Raw genomic sequence first — 20099 nt, 5'->3', positions numbered from 1 at the left:
GTTCAGCTGCTGCCGCTGCTGCCTTGTGACTCATTTTTTGCTGAAGCTCACTCACTAGGCTCTTGCCATTTTGATGGCGGACTATCGGGAGTGCCGTACAATTGGATGCCGGACTATTGGTGTTTTACTGTACATGCAAATATTCCACCACTAATTTTAAAATTTATTTTCCTATTAATTAAACAATTTCTGCTGTGATTTTGCTACTTACAAGAGCACCTTCAAGTTTAAAGATAGCTGCTGCACCATGAGTGTCTGAAGGAGCCATTTTTCTCCTCCAACGTCTACGGCGGAACGTATCAGAACTGCGTTGTTTCCAGTGAAACTTCCAGCCAATCAAAGATGCATACTCCCATCCTTCTTTATCTTCAAAGGATGCCATTACCTAGGATGCAGCAGCAGAAATACAAACCATCCACACTTTACTTACTTAAATGCTACAAAAAGCCTGCAATAGTTACAGCAAAAACAATCAACCCCTTTCAAGATAAACTCTATGGGTATGTCTACACTATGACTTTTGCCACAAGAGGCAATGCAAATTAAGTGTGGATTAGCATTTTCTCATGTTTCATTTGTATACTCTTTCGTTCCGTTTTTGCGCAAGGGGTTTTTGCACAAAAACAAGCGGCGTGGCCGTAGCTGTTTTGCACAAAACAACCACGGTCACGCTGCCTGTTTTTGCGCAAAAAACCCTTGCACAAAAATGGAACAAAAGAAAGTATGCAAATGAAGTGCGAGAAAATGCTAACCCACGCTTAATTTGCATTGCCTCTTGCAGCAAAAGTCATAATGTAAACATAGCCTAAGTGAAAGACAGTCTTCTACTGCAGGAAAGAGAAACTGATTGCATGTCAAATAAAGTTCTTCTAAAATAGTTTTCTTTGGGTAGAACCAGAATGTTGTTCTTCATTCAGCAAACTTATCATCTGTGAGATATGTAATTTTAGAGGTGAATGTGTTTGAAATGAATTATGAGTAAGAAATAGAAACTCTAAACTACACTTTGAATCTGTTCCATTTACCTTTGCTCCTGTTGTTGCTTGGCTTGGATCCTTTTTACGTTTTCGCACCAATCTTCGCCGTCTGTGTGTGTGATACATTTTCTCTGCAGCAACCCAGGACTTTGGCTTATTGTCTGGAGGAATGGTAATTCCATATTCCCACCCTAAAACAGGATTTGTTAGTTTTCATCTTTCAGCTAAACAGCAGAGCAAGGGGAAGTGAAGTGGAAAGAGAGTGCAGGATACACATTTTTATGGGGGCTCCCACTTTTACAGCAGCTTCTGTCAAAGCATTGATCCTTCCCCCTCTTCCAAGGCTAGCTGGGAATGGGAGATGTGGCTCCATCACTCCTACCCCCCCCAAAGTAGTGAGTATTGCTCACCCACCCCAAGTAGGAACCCACTCACTTCTCTTATTCTGGCTATGTCACTGCCCAGAAGATTGAGATTTTAGTTTCCTTTTAATATAATGGTGGATATTCTCATTGTCTATATAAATATCTCATTATCTACTGTGACGTAGTGGGGGTACTTGCTGGGCTGTGGTGACCTCTGCTGTCTGGAGCAAGACCCAGCAGGGAAAACCTCACTATGCAAAGGTGATGCCAAACTGGTTGAACCAGATACCCCCCATGGAGAGGAACAAAGGAAGGTGGAGGCTGCCCTGGCTGGGGGGCAGGGCTGGAAGAGAGTGAGTTGAGTTGCGGGCTGGGAGCATGGAGGAGACAGCCTAGGGAAAGGGGCTGGAGTTTAGGGGCCCAGTCTCCCCCATCTCAAGGGGGCCTGAGGCATCCTAGCCCAGCTCTGTGACCAGATTCCATCTGTGCTGTGCTGTATCCTGGAGAGGCAATAAACTTCCTCTATTCCACCGGCTGGTGCAGTCTGTTTGTGCCATTTCGGGGTGCAGGAGACGGGGGACCCCCAACGCGCCGTCACATCTACATTAGTCATTTTTTAAAATCCTACTAAGCTTTTGTCCTCAGTGCTGTCTTGTGACAATGAGTGCTTGGATTCTGCTTAATGAAATGTGATTTCATACAGAGCAGGCAACTAGGTTCGACGGGGACAGGTGAGCAAAGCCCACAGGTAAGTGCTGAATGTGTGGGACTGGGAGATGGGTTGGAAGTGGGGGGGACTACAGCCTATAATGGCAAGGAGAAAGGAGGGTCAGGGCACAACAGGGAGGCAAGATCAAATCGGTATCTTAGATGCCTATATACAAATGCGAGAAGTATGGGTAATAAGCAGGAAGAACTGGAATTGCTAACAAATAAATACAACTATGATATCATTGGTATTACAGAAACCTGGTGGGATGGGACGCACGATTGGAATGTTGGTATGGAAGGGTACGGCTTGCTCAGGAAGGACAGACAGGGAAAAAAGGGAGGAGGGGTTGCCTTATATATTAAAAATGTACACAGTTGGACTGAAGTGGAGATGAACGTAGGAGATAGCTGTGTAGAGAGTCTCTGGGTCAAGCTAAAAGGGGTAAAAAATGAGGGTGATGTCATGCTAGGAGTCTACTACAGGCCACCTAGCCAGGTGGAAGAGGTGGATGAGGCCTTTTTTAAACAATTAACAAAACTGTCCAAAGCCCAAGATTTGGTGGTGATGGGGGACTTCAACTATCCAGACATATGTTGGGAAACTAACACAGCAGGGCACAGGCTATCCAATAAGTTTCTGGACTGCGTTGGAGACAACTTTCTGTTTCAGAAGGTTGAAAAAGCTACCAGAGGAGAAGCTGTTCTGGATTTGATTTTAACAAATAGGGAGAAACTAGTTGAGAACTTGAAAGTGGAAGACAGTGTGGGGGACAGTGATCATGAAATAATAGAGTTCATGATCTTAAGGAAAGGTAGAAGGGAGACCAGCACAATTGAGGTAATGGATTTCAGGAAGGCAGATTTTGATAAGCTCAGAGAACTTGTAGGTAAGGTCCCATGGGAAGCAAGACTGAAGGGAAAAACAACTGAGGAGAGTAGGAAGTATTTCAAAGGGACGTTGTTAAGGGCCCAAAAGCAAACAATTCCGCTGTGTAGAAAAGATAGAAAATACGGCAAAAGACCAGCTTGGCTTAACAAGGAGATCTTGCATGATCTCAAAATAAAAAAGGAGTCCTATAAAAAATGGAAACTAGGACAAATAACAAAGGATGAATATAGGCAAGCAACATGGGAATGCAGGGGCAAGATTAGAAAGGCAAAGGCACAAAATGAGATCAAACTAGCTACAGGCATAAAGGGAAACAAGACAACCTTTTATAAATACATTAGAAGCAAGAGGAAGACCAAGGACAGGGTAGGCCCACTGCTCAGTGAGGAGGGAGAAGCAGTAACAGGAAACTTGGAAATGGCGGAGATGCTCAATGACATCTTTGTTTCGGTCTTCACTGAGAAGTCTGGAGGTGTGCCTAACATAGTGAATACAAGCAGAGAGAGGGTAAGTTTAGAAGATAGGATACACAAAGAACAAGTTAAAAATCACTTAGGAAAGTTAGATGTCAGCAAGTCACCAGGTCCTGATGAAATGCATCCCAGGATACTCAAGGAGCTGATAGAAGAGGTATCTGAGCCTTTAGCTATGATCTTTGAAAAATCATGGAAGGCAGGGGAGATTCCAGAAGACTGGAAAAGGGCAAATATTGTGCCCATCTATAAAAAGGGGAATAAGAACAACCCAGGAAACTACAGACCGGTCAGTTTAACGTCTGTCCCAGGGAAGATAATGGAGCAGGTAATTAAGGAAATCATATGCAAACACTTGGAAGGTAATAAAGTGATAGGGAATAGCCAGCATGGGTTTGTGAAGAACAAGTCATGCCAAACTAATCTGATAGCTTTCTTTGATAGGATAACGAGCCTTGTGGATAAGGGAGAAGCGGTGGATGTCATATACCTAGACTTTAGTAAGGCATTTGATACGGTCTCGCATGATATTCTTATTGATAAACTAGGCAAATATAACTTAGATAGGGCCACGATAAGGTGGGTGCATAATTGGCTGGATAACCGTAGTCAGAGAGTTGTTGTTAACGGTGCTAAATCCTGCTGGAAAGGGATAACAAGTGGAGTTCCGCAAGGGTCTGTTTTGGGACCCGTACTGTTCAATATCTTCATCAATGACATAGATATTGGGATAGAGTGTACTCTTATTAAGTTTGCAGATGATACCAAACTGGGTGGGGTTGCAACTTCTTTGGAGGATAGGAACATAATTCAAAATGACCTTAGCAAGTTAGAGAAATGGTCAGAGGTAAACAGGATGAAGTTTAATAAAGAGAAATGCAAAGTGCTCCACTTAGGAAGGAACAATCAGTTCCATACATACAAGATGGGAAGCGACTGTCTAGGAAGGAGCATGGCGGAAAGGGATCTAGGGGGTCATAGTGGACCACAAGTTGAATATGAGTCAACAGTGTGATGCTGCTGCAAAAAAAGCAAATATGATTCTAGGCTGTATCAACAGGTGTGTTGTAAGCAAAACTCGTGAAGTCATTCTGCCGCTCTACTCTGCACTAGTTAGGCCTCAGCTGGAGTACTGTGTCCAGTTCTGGGCACCACATTTCAAGAAAGATGTGGAGAAATTGGAAAGGGTACAGAGAAGAGCGACAAGAATGATTAAAGGTTTAGAGAACATGACCTATGAAGCCAGGCTTCATGAACTGGGCTTGTTTAGTTTGGAAAAAAGAAGATTAAGGGGGGACATGATAGCGGTTTTCAAATATCTAAAAGGGTGTCACAAGGAGGAAGGAGAAAATTTGTTCCTCTTGGTTTGTGAGGACAGGACAAGGAGTAATGGGCTTAAAGTGCAGCAAGGGAGGTTTAGATTGGACATTAGGAAAAAATTCCTAACTGTCAGGGTAGTCAAATATTGGAATAAATTGCCAAGGGAGGTGGTGGAATCTCCCTCTCTGGAGATATTTAAGAACAGGTTAGATAGACATCTGTCAGGGATGGTGTAGACGGGACTTGGTCCTGCCTTGAGGGTGGAGGGCTGGACTCGATGACCTCTCGAGGTCCCTTCCAGTCCTATGATTCTATGATTCTATGATATGACACTTAGCATACTGTGCAAAATGGTGGTGCCTATGATCCAATGAAGGCCAGGTTCTTTGGTTACTAGCCCTTCATGTCCTAGTATGGGATGCTACACAATTTAGTGATTTTTTTTTAGAATGATAAAAGAAGGTAAATGGGAATAGATATAGATTATGGGCATTTTTAACAGTGGATTCTTTTTGTAAGAGGTACAAGTTTGCTTGGTACAAGTAAATATCGTCATTAAGATGAAATAGATAATAATGAACTACTTGAAGCATATGGCTTTGTCTACACTGGATTTTTCATTAAAATTACCCATGTGACTACCCACCAGTGCATCTTTGCTGCTAGACTAGACTGGTCATTGGTATTTTAATCACAATGTTGTCTGAGTCTGTTCAAAGAAATCCCCCAAATGGTGTTGATGTAGGTCCTGCCGTATAGATCCCTAAACGCAAAGTATATTCTCTGTTGGGCTACAGGACTGGTAGCTGAGTCTTTTCTGTACAAGAAGAGGAGAAATGTGCATGAAGGGTCTTGAGTGTGGAACTCGACCATCTGTTATTTTAGCCTAAAGATTGAAATATTCAACCATCTCTTTGTTTTTTAAAGCTGATGGAAGTTTTGCCTCACTAGAGAATGCAGTATCATTCCTTTGGAGCACGAGCTGGCATTTTGACCTTTCAGCCTATTGCACTATGCTAGCTAAAGTAATATACAAATGAAGAACCACCAGTTTTCAAGTCAACTACCAGAACTTAAAAAAAATGCACATGTGATTCCAAGAGGAAAAAGGAAATATCATGGTGTTTCCACTGACTGAAATAAGTAAAATGTACTCAGTGTCTCAGGCACCTGCAAAGTATTTCATTCAACATCAGCCTGCATTATCATCATTATTATGGAAGTGTCTAGAGATCCCAATCAGGATAGAAACCCATTGGGATAAGCACTGTACAAACATCCAGGAAGAGCTGGTTCCTGTCCCAAACAAATTACAATCCAATATAAGACAGTAAGTGAATGTAATTTACATAGTTATTCAAGCCATGGTGGTCCTAAATCATAAAATTTTTTAAATGATGAAGCAATTGCTAGATTCTCCATAAGGTAAGGTTGTAGGCCAGTTTCTATTTAAAACTACATTTTGCCTCTTCTTTAAGTTCTACATGCACAAAAAACCAAATCAGCCTTGAAATTCCTAGAAATCATTAATGAGCTACCTAATTATTATAATGCTCTTGGTTATTTGTATTTCAAAATATTGTTGTGAGACATAACTAGCTGAAAGTTTTGGAACACATTCTTCTACCTGTTTGATGGTGAAGAGTTAATACTAATAAGTACACTCTAAACAATTAATCTTACCTTTCTCGTCCACTGCTCGATTTATATCATATATCCAAGCATCATCTTCCCAGATCCATCCAGGGGGGCAGTTAATGTCACCAGGTGATACAGTTTTTTCTCCATTCTTTCATTAGAAAAAGACCAAAGGATTATTATACCTTAAAAGATGTAAATAATTGCACATGTAGCATAAACACATTATAAGGCTGGATAGGAAGTTGGTTTGATGGGCTCAAACCACCCAACTCTCATGATGAAGCAAATATTTTTGTAATAAATATCCGGTGAAACATCCCTGAGTTATTCTGTCCTAACTTGTTTTAGGACACTTATGTTTTGCTAAAGTTAAAATAAAAATATTAGACATTTCAAGAATCCATGATACAGTAAAATGGGGAGCAAAATTACTCACAGGGAAACAGAGCTGTTGTAACCAAAATTTTAAAAATGAAAAGTATTAATTTGTAAGACTCTCACCACATCTGTGTAGTGTTCCTCAGCTGCTTTCCATTCTCCTCCAGGATAACGACTCTCATTTTGATACACTTCATCTGTAAACTCGCTATGCCCTGCATCAGCTTCAGTCAGCAAGCTGTGCGGTCAAAAGCAAATACTTTAAAAGGCAAACTGTTAAACTACAATTTCTAAATAGAAATACTCTGGAGTGTGTACACATGTGCATGCATTCACTGATCTCCACTGGACAGCTGAGTGCTTCTGATTCTGAGTGCCAAAAACTCTATTGCTGTTAGCTAATAGAGATTTTCCTTCACCCATAGTGGCAGAGGTCTGTGCTTTTGAAGCACAGATTTGAATTTTGTCGCACTGTTACTGTGAACTTTCAAATATCCATAGTGTGCAATACAGGCCACATAAAAGAATTTTTTCCTAGAATTTCCCATGACTGTGATCTAGACTTACTATGCACTTTAAAAAAGTGTATCTATGTAAATGTATTAAGATATATTATATGTGTACACAAGTATATCATATGTACACATGTATAAAATATAAACAATTCTCACATCCGAGTTTTCTTTCACATTTTCTTTAGGACTTCAGGTCACTTATTTTTGTAAGCTGCAAGTATTTTTCAAGCCTATTTTGTCCACTTACACTGCACTAAGTACTATAACTGGATCACTGTTACCCTAAAACCAGAAATCAACATTCCTCTGAAGTCAAGACTACATACAAGCTACACATGACTGCATATCAGCTAACATAGAATAAGGAAGGCAAAGGCAATTAAATGGACTTCCAGCTGGTTCTTTTCCACAGCTTGTTTATTTGTTCATTAACATGTCTCCAAAATGCATCCATTATCAAACTTTTTCAGCTACATTATGATACTCTTGTTTCCCCATTTTTTAAGAAAACATTAGCTGTAATGTGAATTTGGACCAACTTGACTTTTCTCCACCTTCTAAGTTTGATTGAGTTTAAAGAGAAAGTGAAAGTGTAATATTTAAAACTGTAAACGTAATTAAAAGAGTACTAGTTATTTTCTGATAAAATAAATTTCTCCTTTTTACCTGCCTTTCAGATTTGATTTCAGAAAGAACTGAAATCTGTTTTGTAATGCCATCTACTGGTCAAATAAAGTTGCCTGTGTTAATTTTGATCTAGTGGACTAGGCATAAATGTATTTATTTTAGATTTTTACAGGAGGCTTTTCCTTTATCAGCTGAACTGTTCACAAATGTATACTTATTGCTTTTCTGCATGTTATAGACCATCAATTGAAAAATCAATCTTGAAAATCAATCCATTCATATCGAGATTTAATTGCTAACTTTTAAGAAGGACACAACAGCTGGTATCTTCCTTTTGTACAGTGGCAGCCTTCCTGTGCTTGCTCAATGTCAGAGCACAAAAAGAAAACACCAGTGAAATCTTGGTGTGTCTGAAATTTTCAGGCCAGAATTTCACCCCTACTAACTATTATAATTCAGTCCATTCCATCTCTGTGAATGTGAACATGAACTGTTGTTAGGCAGCATACAAAGTAAAAATTTCAAGATTCAGTATAAATCCAGAGAAAGTTTCTGACCTGGAACTTACATTAACAAATGATAAACCACAAATTATGAACAATAAGCGAAAGTCAGTCTTAGTCTGATAACTGGGATAACCATTTCGTGAAGCGCACAGATGCTCTTAACATACACAGCCAAATAAATAAATAAATAAATAAATACAAAGAGTGCCATCAGATGATTTTGCCGTCTTGATGGTGATTTGTACACTTGCCTTGATATTATGTTAATTGGAGGTTTATAATAGACTCCACAGTAAGCTAAAATCTAAAGAAGTTTTTGTTAGAAAGCCATGTGATTAGGCACTTATCTGGCCACATCACTGGTATAAATTGAGCTGTTCACAGTTTGCTGTATATCCTTAGTGCTATCTTCTCAATACTTCAGATGTACCTCCATTTTATAGATGGAGAATTGAGGCCACAGATAGTCTAAGTGACTTACCCATGGACAGATAGCAAGTCTATTGCAGAGCAGGGAATATAAAAATTGCACCAAGGTCTATAGTGTCCCAGACTAGTCCCCTAATCGTTGGAAATAATTTCTGCATGTTTGCATCCTTCATTCTAATGACATAAATACTAATTGAACTGTTTATTTAATAACCGTGACAGATTGCCTAACTTACACTCCTACAAAAACTCTGTTTAAAACCTGCCCAAACACAACAGCTGGTTTATTAGCAGCTTAGCTTAAGCCCAACAGCTAAGTTTATTCTGTACATTCTGAAATTAAATAACTAGGAAACACTGAAAACCCCTTAGAAATCTATACTTGTGTATGAATCAGAAATCTGACCTTCTTTCAGGATCAACCGTCCAGTCTCCTTCCCACTCCCAGCCCTTTGGGGGCAAAAAGAACTCTTTTTTCAATTTGATTTTTCCTGTGACATCAGAAGACTTGTGACGACCGACTAGTCCTGAGGTGCCCCACTTTCCAAACATAAGAGCCTGATTTTCATACTGTTTGAGAGAAAAGAATAAAAGAGCACTTTAGGGTCCAAAGAAAAGTTGGTAGGGAAATATAAGCATATATTTATGTAATTGTTACGGTTCAAACATTCTACTAGATATGGCCCATATCTGAAATCCAAGGATGTGTTGTGCCTGCCCTGATCTTACACTAGTTTTATGCTAGCGTGTTTCCATGGTCTTCAATGGAATTATTCTTAATTTACACAGCTGTATGTTACATTATAATTTGATTCCAGAGAGTTTTTGGTTTGGGACTTTTCAAACCTTTTGACCTATAAAATTCCTAGAAAATGTTTGGATTAATGTACAAATAGCAAAAACTTTGTGCTGTAACCATGCATGTTTTATACTTAAGAAATCATTAATTTTGACATTCACTTTCTATATTTAATTACTTTTGGTACAGGTACCTAAGTACTGCCTACTCAACTAACTCTAGGGGAGATGGTTCTACAGGCTGCTGTCATGATGTCATATGATGTCTTATGAGCAGCAGTTCAGCAACTATAAAGCTGTTGGTGTCCATTACTGGTTCAGCACACTGTAAAGGGCATGTAAAAGAGGCCTACAGCTTATCATTAACAGAAGGATAAAACTGTCTCTTGAATTAGTCTAGATTCTTCTAATATTTTGGTCTTTACCAATACAGCATATAAAGAAGGCTATTTTGAATATTATCCACCCATTACATATGCTAACTCTTATCTTTGTGATTGTATATTCTGTTGTAATTGGAATTTGCTGGGTTTGCCCAAATTTTTCTTTAATGGTTTGTTTCAGTGAATCTTTTGCTCCTGTGGATTAGCCTTTACCAACAGCCTGTATTCATCTATTCTCTTCTCTGGTATGAACAAGCAATTAAAGTAAAAATGTTCTTCACATAACAACATGCTCTGGGACACATTTTAATTTTAATTATGCCAATATAAATCTAGAATCACAATACTGAAGTTGATGGAGTTGCTCCAGATTTCCACCTATCTAATCAAGAGCCTAGCTAACCAAAATCAGAATCTCCTTCAATGAGTTTGTCAGAAAAACCATCTGAAACAGATGTTGGGTATTCTCTTCCACCTTAATTTAATGTAGGCATTTATATCATGCAAAATGAGTGTAAAATGACAACAATAATTCATGGCAGAATTTCAGTACCTTCCAGAGTAAGTGAAAAAGTTTCATGTAAAAGTAATAACTTTAACATTAACAGGCATACCATTTCTGCAAAAACACTGAAAGTTCCTTCTGCAAAGCTGTTAAACTTCTTTTCAACTGCAGTCAACCCAAGCCAAATGTTTACTCGCAACTGCACTGGAATTTTGGCACCTTTGTTCTTGTCCTGTGGGTACTGGAATATGAAAAATAGTTTCCTCCATTATCATAGACAGTAATCATAGGTTATGAATATAGAAAATACACGGCTTATCTAAATACTCCTGCATTGAAGTTTCCTGTTTCAGTAGTTATTCAAAATGTCTTTATCAGCAAAACCCCTTTCACATAAGAGTTACCACCAGAAAACATCCCAAATGTGGAGCCACACCCTTGATTTACTGGAATGTAAAGGCCAAACATAGATTATTGCTTAGCTCCTTTCCTGTGTTTCCTTTCCAAAGTTTCACTCACAAATGTTTTTGCCTTTGCTTAGTATTGAGAACAATTATAACTTCACAGTTCAGCATTGGCATTCTTTTGTTCCAAGAGGCTTGAAATGCAGAATTCAGAAAAAAAATATTTCACTCAAACAGGAGACAAGGGCTATACACAGTACACATATGGACACACTCTGGAAATTTTAAGGTAAGAGCTTATCTACATTGTGACATTTCCTGGCATAATTACAGCACACTGATATACCAGTATAGCTATAACTCTGTGTGTGGATACTCTTATCTGGAATAAAAGTGCATTTTTCTGGTTTAATTTACTTTCAGAAGGTATGTCTACACTACAGCGCTAATTCGAACTAACTTAGTTCGAATTAGTTAATTCGAACTAAGCTAATTCGAACTAACGCGTCTAGAACTAAAAACTAGTTCAAATTAGCGTTTTGCTAATTCGAACTAGCATGTCCACATTAAGTGGACCCTGAACCAGACTTAAGGATGGCCGGAAGCAGTGCCGGCAGGGCATCAGAGGAGGACTTAGAGCGTGGAGATGCTGTCTCAGGCTAGCCGAGGGCTGCGCTTAAAGGGACCCGACCCCCACCCCGGACAGACAGTTCTCAGGGGTGCCCCGCTTGAAAACCAGTCCTGGCTTGGAGTGCCCGGAGTGCCCACACTGGGCACATCACAGCACTCGGCCATCAGCCCGGCTGCACTTGCCGCAGGCTGCCATCTGGGGAGAGGGGGCAATCGGGGGGCTGCAGGAGAGCTTCCACCCCCAGAAGCCCGCAGAGCCAGCCCAGTCCTCCCCATCAGGGGCTCGTACCCCATTCCTCCCTCACCTCCTTCCACTTACCCTTCCCTAGCCCCTTTTCTTGATGTACAAAATAAAGGACAATTGTGGTCAAAAATGGAATCTGTCTTTATTGAACAAAACTGGGGGAGACTGGGAAAAGGAGGTGGGAGAGAGGAAGAGAGAGAGTGGGAGAGGGGAAGAGAGAGGGTGGGAGAGGGGAGGGCAACTAAAATGATCAGGGATTGGGAACAGGTCCCATATAAAGAGAGGCTAAAGAGACTGGGACTTTTCAGCTTAGAAAAGAGGAGACGGAGGGGGGACAGGATAGAGGTCTCTAAAAGCAGGAGTTGGGTGGAGAGGGTGCATACAGAAAAGTTCTTCATTAGTTCCCATAAAGAAGGACTAGAGGACACCAAAGGAAAGGAATGGGTAGCAGGCTTCAAACTAGTAACAGAAAGTTGTTCTTCACACAGCAAAGAGTCAACCTGTGGAACTCCTTGCTGTAGGAGGCTGTGAAGGCTAGAACTGGAACAGAGTTTAAAGGGATGTAAGATCAAGTCATGGAGGTTGGGTCCATGGAGTGCTATTAGCCAGGGGGTAGGAGTGGTGTCCCTGCCCAAGGTTTGTGGAAGGCTGGAGAGGGATGGCACGAGACAAATGGCTTGGTCACTGTCTTCGGTCCATCCCCTCCAAGGTCCCTAGGGTTGGCCGCTGTCGGCAGACAGGCTACTGGGCTAGATGGACCTTTGGTCTGACCCAGGACAGCCATTGTAAGCTCAGGGCTCAGGGTCGGGGGTCTCAGTGGACCCTCTTGATTTTCATGCACACCTTCTCCTGGGTGGCCAGGCTGGCAGCTCTCCTGCCCTAGACGGCCACTTTCCTGTACCTAGAGTGGAGATCGTGGACGAAGTCCATGATGTCCGCACTAGCCCAGGCGGGTGCCCACCTCTTGCGGTCCCGGGCAAGCTCCTGGGAGCCGCCAGCCTGGTCCCGGGAAAAGGGGGAGGGCTGGGGGGCATCGGGTGGCTGGCTCGAGCCGTGCCAGGTGCAGGGTCTGCTGGCTGGGTGCTGGCAGGCTTGCACCTGGCACGGGCACCGTAGCCAGCCCGTGCCCCTTTAAAGGGTCTGGGGCCGGGAGGGGGGCAGACGAGTTTCCCTGGTGTTGGCCAGAGTGGCCACCAGGGAAACCTGGGGAGGGCTAGCCTCCCACTAGTTCGAATTAAGGGGCTACACACCCCTTAATTCGAACTAGCAAGTTCAAACTAGGCTTAATCCTCGTAAAATGAGGATTACCTAGTTCGAACTAAGCTCTCCGCTAGTTCGCATTAAGTTCGAACTAGCGGAGCGCTAGTGTAGCGCCTATGAAAGTTAGTTCGAACTAACGTCCGTTAGTTCGAACTAACTCTGTAGTGTAGACATACCCAAAGAGACAAACTTAACCAAGCTCACTCTAATTCTAGTATAAGGGTGTGCACCCGGAAAGTTAAACCAGTATAACTATAATAGTCTAATTGTATTGGTATAGCTATGTGGAGAAATTTCCTCATGTAAGCAAGCCCTGGGTATTAGATACAGATTAACATCCAAAAATTTGAATATTTATCTGCAGCTTCAGAATTATCCAAATCTCACCCAGTAACAGCCTCTAGTCACACATCCCTCCATTTGCCTTCTAGCAGCACCAGCCCCCACATTGGCAGAATAACCGGATCATACTTCTGAGCTCTGGGATGAGGTTCTGAGCCATGGACCAGAAGTTGATTCTGATTTTCTGTTACAAGGGTTTTTTATTGTGATTTGTGTGCTGTTCTGGGGAAAGCATATGCAATTTGGCTCTTTGTGGCTGACTTCTCCTACCTTGAGTCTTATTACTTCACAACTTCAGAATCCTAATACCTCCCCCGTGCTGATATCAGACCATACCATACAGAGGTGCCAGCAGCAAGCTATTTACGCTACTGCCACCCACTCACAAGTTTTACTGCCTCATTTTGTAGCAAGTTGCACTAGAAATATCTTTCCTCTGTGTTACGGATAGGAGGGTACAATATAGCCCTTTGCATCTTACATACACATGGATTTAACTTTACATAAAATAGCTAAGGGAAAAATCCAGATGATTACAAAAATAGCACATTAAACACTACACCTTGAATTTAAAAACAATGTGACACAATGATCTTATAACAGTACCTTTAGAAAGATGGTCTGGGTCTTTCCACAGTATTTACCAGATGCTTCAGAACTTGTAGTAGAATACAAAACCTGGTGCGTAGGAATGCGGGCATAGGCTAGTCTCTTCTCCCCCCGGATCATCCAGATGATCACATCAGGCATACTGTTTTGAGGCTGTTTTTTTAAAGGGAAAAAAGAATCAAAACTATATTTTGCAATTAGGAGAATTTCAAATTAATCCAATATTTGAGAGCAAAACCAAAAATCAGGCATCTTACAGGGACCTATTTAGGAAATATGGATTCATGATACTAATAAATGGGAGGAAATTGTCTTTATTTGCAAATAATTAAATGTCATCTTGTTCTGAGATGATCATTAGAAAAAACAAATCGAATATCTAGAAAGCCAAATAAGTATCATAATTTTTTTTATAAAGAAGCTGGATGTTTTCTAAGAACATATTCCGTCACAAATGGCGTACAGGTTGAACCTTTCTAGTCAAGTATTCACTGGTCTGGCAACATGCATGATCTGGCATGATTTTAGTCAGTCAGATGTCCATTTATCATGGGTGTGCCAAAGTTTGTTTACAGCCACCAGTTTTGGCTCTTAGTGTTCTGTGCTGTTATTTAGCTCTAATTTACTCTTAAATGTCTTCTAAGAGCCCAGTAAGCAGTGGAAGTGTTGGTAAGGTTGTTAGACAATTTTGACCTTATGTGTTACAGCAAATTCTCTGGTTTGGCACCAGTCCTGTCCCAAAGGTGCCAGATCAGAGAGGTTCAACTAGTATAATAAATATGATTTAAGCACATACTAAGATGGTTTTCCTAAGCCAGAGCCTGAAAGATAAAACCAGGGCCAACTCATTTCTGTTGGCTGTGTGATAATTGCAAGTTTCTGACTGATTTTTTTTTTACCAGTGATTTTTAATATTAGGAATGTTTAAGAGAAGATGAATATTGTTATAGATGATAGGAAAACAAATTAAAAGAGACTAGCTCATGTGAAAACAGAGATTTATTACGGTCTAAAATTACTCAAGGGATTAAAAGAATTTAGAATAAATAGTTAAGACCATTTTAAATAGACTTCTAGCTGCTGTCCCACAGAATTTTGGATGCACAAACCCTAAGGAAATTACAATTCTGGGATGAAAGTAAAATATTCTCCCTCTTTATGAGGACTCCGGACAGGCTCATTAGGCAGACAGAACTACTCCTTTATCTACATTAGAACCAAGTGTGGGTTTTATTCTGCTATCCTAACCCAAGAAACATTCTCAGTGAAATCAACTACAATTGAAAACTTTAAAACAAAACAACATATTCCTGGAAAGAAGTATTTTTTCTCCTTTTTAATTTTAAAATTACTGGATCTAGAAGAATGGATGATGGTTGCCTTTTAAGTACTGTGCACTATATCAGCTTGAATCTGTTATATATGCCAGCAATTTGTTATTTTGCTGAAACTGTGTCTTTTAAAAACAACTGCATCATATAGATTTTGAAGTACTGACCTCTTCAGTCAATTGCGCTAATTTATCCAACCAGTCTTCAATTTCTGCTGTGGTGGCCTTTACGTCGGTAGCTTCATTTCTCATCCTTGTTGCTGCCTCTTGAATGAATTTTAGAGACTTGAGGCGCAGTTTTTGTATCTGTGTGTCAAGAACTGTGACATTGGATTTCCCTTCTAAGAGGGGGAATGGCTTACTGAAAAGAGAAACCAAAACTTTTAATAATATTCATTCATTAAGGCACATTTAATATGGCATTGGAAGAAACTCTTTTTTCACATCATTTTCCTGAGCTGTTGGTGAGACTGAAAATATTTACTACTCTTTGAACCATGTAATCAGAAACCAGGTGCGCAAAACTGTAATGACGGCTATCTTGCATATTATTATAGGTAGTCCCATTGCCTTCAATACAAGTACTACACTTGGGATTGGATTTAAATATAATAGAACTCGGACTATACTTGCTACCTCTTGAAAGCTGCTGCAGATTTTAGATTTATGAAACGTCTTAAATTTTGTAGAAGATTTCTAATTACCTAAAATATACTATAACTAGGACATTTCAGAAAATAACAGAATACCATTAGTCATCACCTATAGCTCCCAGCTCAAACCTCTCCTGTGTATTATGGACAATCTACAATCCTTGAAAACAATCCATCACTCTCACAGGCCTTGGGAGACAGGCCAAACCTTGCCTATAGACAACCCCCCCTAACCCGAAGCAAATACTTTCCAGCAGCCACACCTCACACCTCAGACACACTCACCAAGGGACCTATCCCTACAATAAACTCCATTTCCAGCTCTGTCCACACATCTATACTAGCAACACCATCACAGAACCTAACCATATAAGCCATAACATCAGAGGCTCATGCAACTGCACATTCCCCTTGCACACCACAGCCTAGGAGGACCCAGGATAGAGAATTTTGTGTGCTCCAGCCCAGTGGTGGGACAGTGGGGGGAGAGGAGGACTGGAGCACCAGCATGGGCTCCTGAATGCTGGAGAGCCCCTGGGCCTTAGATTCCCCACCCCTGCTTAATGTAATATATACCATTAAGTGCCAGCAATGCCCTTGTGCCATATTTATTGGCCAAACTGGACAGTCTCTAGGACAAAGGATTAATGGACACAAGTCAGATATTAGAAATGGTAATAAACAAAAACCTATAGGAGAACATTTTAACCTACATGGGCACTCATTAATGGATTTAAAAGTAGCCATTCTTCTACAAAAGAATTTCACAAGCCAATTATAGAGAGAGCATGCGGAATTAACCTTTATATGCAACTTTAACACTATCTCCCTTGGCCTGAACAAAGATTTGAATTGGTTAACATATTATAACCTAAATTGAACTACCTGTTAAACCTCATTCCAGGAGGAATAACAGGTAGTTCAAACTAGGGCTTTAATTCAAACTACCGGGTCCCTGACGAGTGTAGATGCAGGCAGTTAGTCCGGACTTGTAAATTTCAAAAAATGGCGACCGGCCGGGACAATGCAAATCAAGCGCAGGATATTTAAATCCTGGGCTTGATTTGCAACTTCGAATGCCTACATTAGCCTTCCTATTTCGAACTAGGGGGCTAGTATAGACATACCCTATATATTTGTTCAATAGCTAGAACCATAGGGTTCTACCCAGAAACTAATTTGATGTTTCCGGGTATTACCAAGTAAAAATGTTTTTAAAAACCAAGGGAATTGTTTGAAAAGAATTTGTGTGTCCACAAGCAAGAGAGAGCCACATTTTTCATATGGTTTTGTTGACATGAAATTAGAATTGGTCCTATCCTAAATTAGGATTGGTGTGCTAGCCTAACTAAATTTCAATATGCCAGTCCCCTTCTGCACACCCAGTCTGTCATGCCTCTTATTGAACATTTGACTGGGTCATCTAAATTTCATTTAGGAATTAAGCTTCCTATTAAGTACATTTCTTACTAAAATGTACTATGTCTCCATTATGTTCGTTCTATTCTTTCCTTTCCTTTCCTTTCCCTTCCTTATGTTTTTCCACTCCATTTGCTATATATTTTACTGAATCTCTTCCTCCCTCTTTACGTTTTCTGCCAATTTTATATATATATATATATATATATACACAATTTTTCCTATGGGACGACAAAGTGACATCATCACTTCACAGCATCCACAGGCCAGGGGGGAGGTTGGCATGAGTAGGTAAAGCTGAGACCCGGCCAAAAACAGCATGGCTCCCGGCTGGGTGGGCAGGGCCAGGAGCTGGGCAGCACAGGGTCCTGAATGTGCAGAGCTGCGGGGTCCTGAATGCATGGGGCCCAAGGTTCGTCTTGGCTTATTTTGCCCAAGGGCCGGGCCTGGTAAACCCTGCCACTAGCACTGCCCCTTCTGCCCCAGGCCCCATCCCTGGAGCTAAGCCCCATCCACTGCCAGCCCAGCCCTCTTCGGCGGCTACATGGAGAGTCGGGCTTAGCGCACTGTGGCCCAGACTTCCCTGGCCGCCCGGAGCAGAGCCAGTCTAAGGCACCACGACCCAGCCTTCCCCATCCACTGGGAGCAGAACCAGGCCTGGTGTGCTGCAACCCAGCCTTCCCTGGCTGACAGAAGCATAGCTGGGCCTGGCACAACCTTGGCCGGGAGGGGGGAAGAGGGTTAGGTGGCAGCCAGGAATGGAGGGAGAGAAAGGGCCCAGGCTGGCATGGCTGGGGGAGGGAGAAGGGGCCCAGGCTGGTGTGGGCGGGAGTGGGAGGCAGGAATGGAGAAAGGGCCTGGGCTGGTGCGGCTGGACTTGGGGCTGAGAAGGAGAAGGAGCCCAGGCTGGCATGGCCAGACGGGAGAAGGGATCCAGATTGAAACTGGTAGAGCGGGGAGGGAGAAGGGGCTCAGGCTCATGCAGTCACAGCCTGCCCTCCCTGGTGGCTGGGGGGAGAGCCTGAATTGCCTACTCCCTGCAAGAGGGGGGCTGGTGAGTGTAGCAAGCAGGGGGCAAAGCCCCTTAGTTCTAATGTAAAATAGTTCCCTCTTTTCCACTTTTTTCTTTTTAGTTTTTATGTTATTTTCTCATCCACTTTACTCATGATTTTTCAGTCTCTCTCTCCTCCAGTTCAGTGTCTCTTCTGTCTCATGCTGCTCAGTAATCTTGCTCTCCTTTTTTCTTCAATCCATTCCCCCCAAAAGTTCCCAAGAATGTGAGTGGAGACGACAAAGGACACCAATTTTCCATAATTTCAAGAATGGCCCAGATCAACAGATCTTTTTCTTAAAAAGGTTCTGTTTCATTAGTGTAGATTATTAACATAAAATAAAATGATTTGGCAAGATAAATGGGTTCTAAGATGATTTTCGTATTGTCTTATTTTCATGGGCTTTTGGAGTTTCAGTTTTCAGACCATCTTATAAGCGTAACCAGTTTTGCAAGCTCTGGAACTTGCCTCATGCTGCAGCAAAAGCAATAGTAAATTTTTTGGTATCCCTAGAATGATGAGCTATGCAGTAACTTACCTTGTATCTTCTATAAGTTCATCAATCAACTTCAGCCATATTTCTGCCAAACGGTTTTCAGAAACTTTAGCCTGTATTCCTGACTTTAGGGCAACTATGTTGGATTGCTGGAGAGTTCAAAAAAATATATATGTGTGTATATATACTTGAATTCTGTTATTAGTTTTATTGTGAGTTCCACTCCTACATTCAGCAAAACAATATTTTGCTACAAAAACCCAGGCCTCAAAGACAGATGTTCAGACATAATTCATATTGTAATAGATCTGATCCTGCATTCCTTGTAAAACTGGTGAGAATGGAGTGAAGGGTGAGGCTCAATATCATAGAATCATAGAACACTAGAACTGGAAGGAACCTTGAGAAGTCATTGAGTCCAGTCCTTTGCCCTCATGGCAGGACCCAGTACCATCTAGACCAGTGGTCTCCAATCTTTTTATGCCCAAGATCACTTTTTAAATGTCAGAACAAGCCAAGACTACAAGCCCCCAAACCCCACCCCAAAACCCCACCTCTTCCTTGAAGCCCAGCCCTCTCTGTTCTCCTCCTCTCGATCACTTGCTATCCTCAGCCCTTATACAGTCCCAGGGTACGGATACACTGCCGCTTTTTTCCGATTCTTCTGTAGGAAGAAGTTTTTCCAACATTTGGCCTGTCTAGACTGGGCCAAATGTCAGAAAAGCCCCTTCTTTCAGAAGCTCCTTTATTCCTCATGGAACGAGGAATACAGGAGTTGCCAAAAGAGCATGTTTGCGTTGCCGCTAAAAAAAGCGGAAGAACAAACACATCCCTGGATGCAGAAGAGTTTTTCCAGGATACCTCTGGTATCCTGGAAAACTCTTGTAGTCTAGCCATACCCTCACTGGGTTGAGATAGGATGTGTGGGCTCTGGGGTGGGAATGAGGGATTTTGGTGTGGGAAGAAGTGAGAGGTGCAAGCTCTGGGAGGGAATTTGGATGCAGGAGGAGGTAGAGAAAGGGATGCTCGCTTGGGAAGGGGGCTTCAGGCTGTGGAGTTTTGGGGTTAGGTGGAGGGTTAGGGTGCTGAGCAAGTCACAGGCTTGTGAATGTGAGGGTGCAGGGGTTTGGGTTGGAGTGTGTA

At 41.6% G+C, this 20099-nt stretch overlaps 1 protein-coding gene across 4 annotated transcripts in view; it reads right to left on the bottom strand.

The window, feature by feature from the left end:
• MYOF (myoferlin) overlaps positions 1-20099 on the bottom strand; it is a 150191-nt gene that overhangs the window by 38890 nt on the left and 91202 nt on the right. For all 4 annotated transcript variants that reach the window (XM_075935158.2, XM_075935159.2, XM_075935160.2 and 1 more), the window contains 9 exons: positions 18999-19105; positions 15505-15697; positions 14004-14159; positions 10627-10758; positions 9238-9401; positions 6878-6992; positions 6419-6524; positions 1026-1168; positions 212-385 (listed from right to left, as the gene is read on the bottom strand). In XM_075935158.2, coding sequence (XP_075791273.2) covers positions 212-385; positions 1026-1168; positions 6419-6524; positions 6878-6992; positions 9238-9401; positions 10627-10758; positions 14004-14159; positions 15505-15697; positions 18999-19105 — 1290 coding nt within the window. The remainder of the gene's footprint in view (positions 1-211; positions 386-1025; positions 1169-6418; positions 6525-6877; positions 6993-9237; positions 9402-10626; positions 10759-14003; positions 14160-15504; positions 15698-18998; positions 19106-20099) is intronic.

This window comes from Pelodiscus sinensis, chromosome 8 (assembly GCF_052426305.1).
Source record: "Pelodiscus sinensis isolate ZL-2025 chromosome 8, ASM5242630v1, whole genome shotgun sequence".
Taxonomy (NCBI): Eukaryota; Metazoa; Chordata; order Testudines; family Trionychidae; genus Pelodiscus; species Pelodiscus sinensis.
Note: the sequence above shows the minus strand (reverse complement) of the source record. Positions and strands in the feature narration are given on the sequence as shown.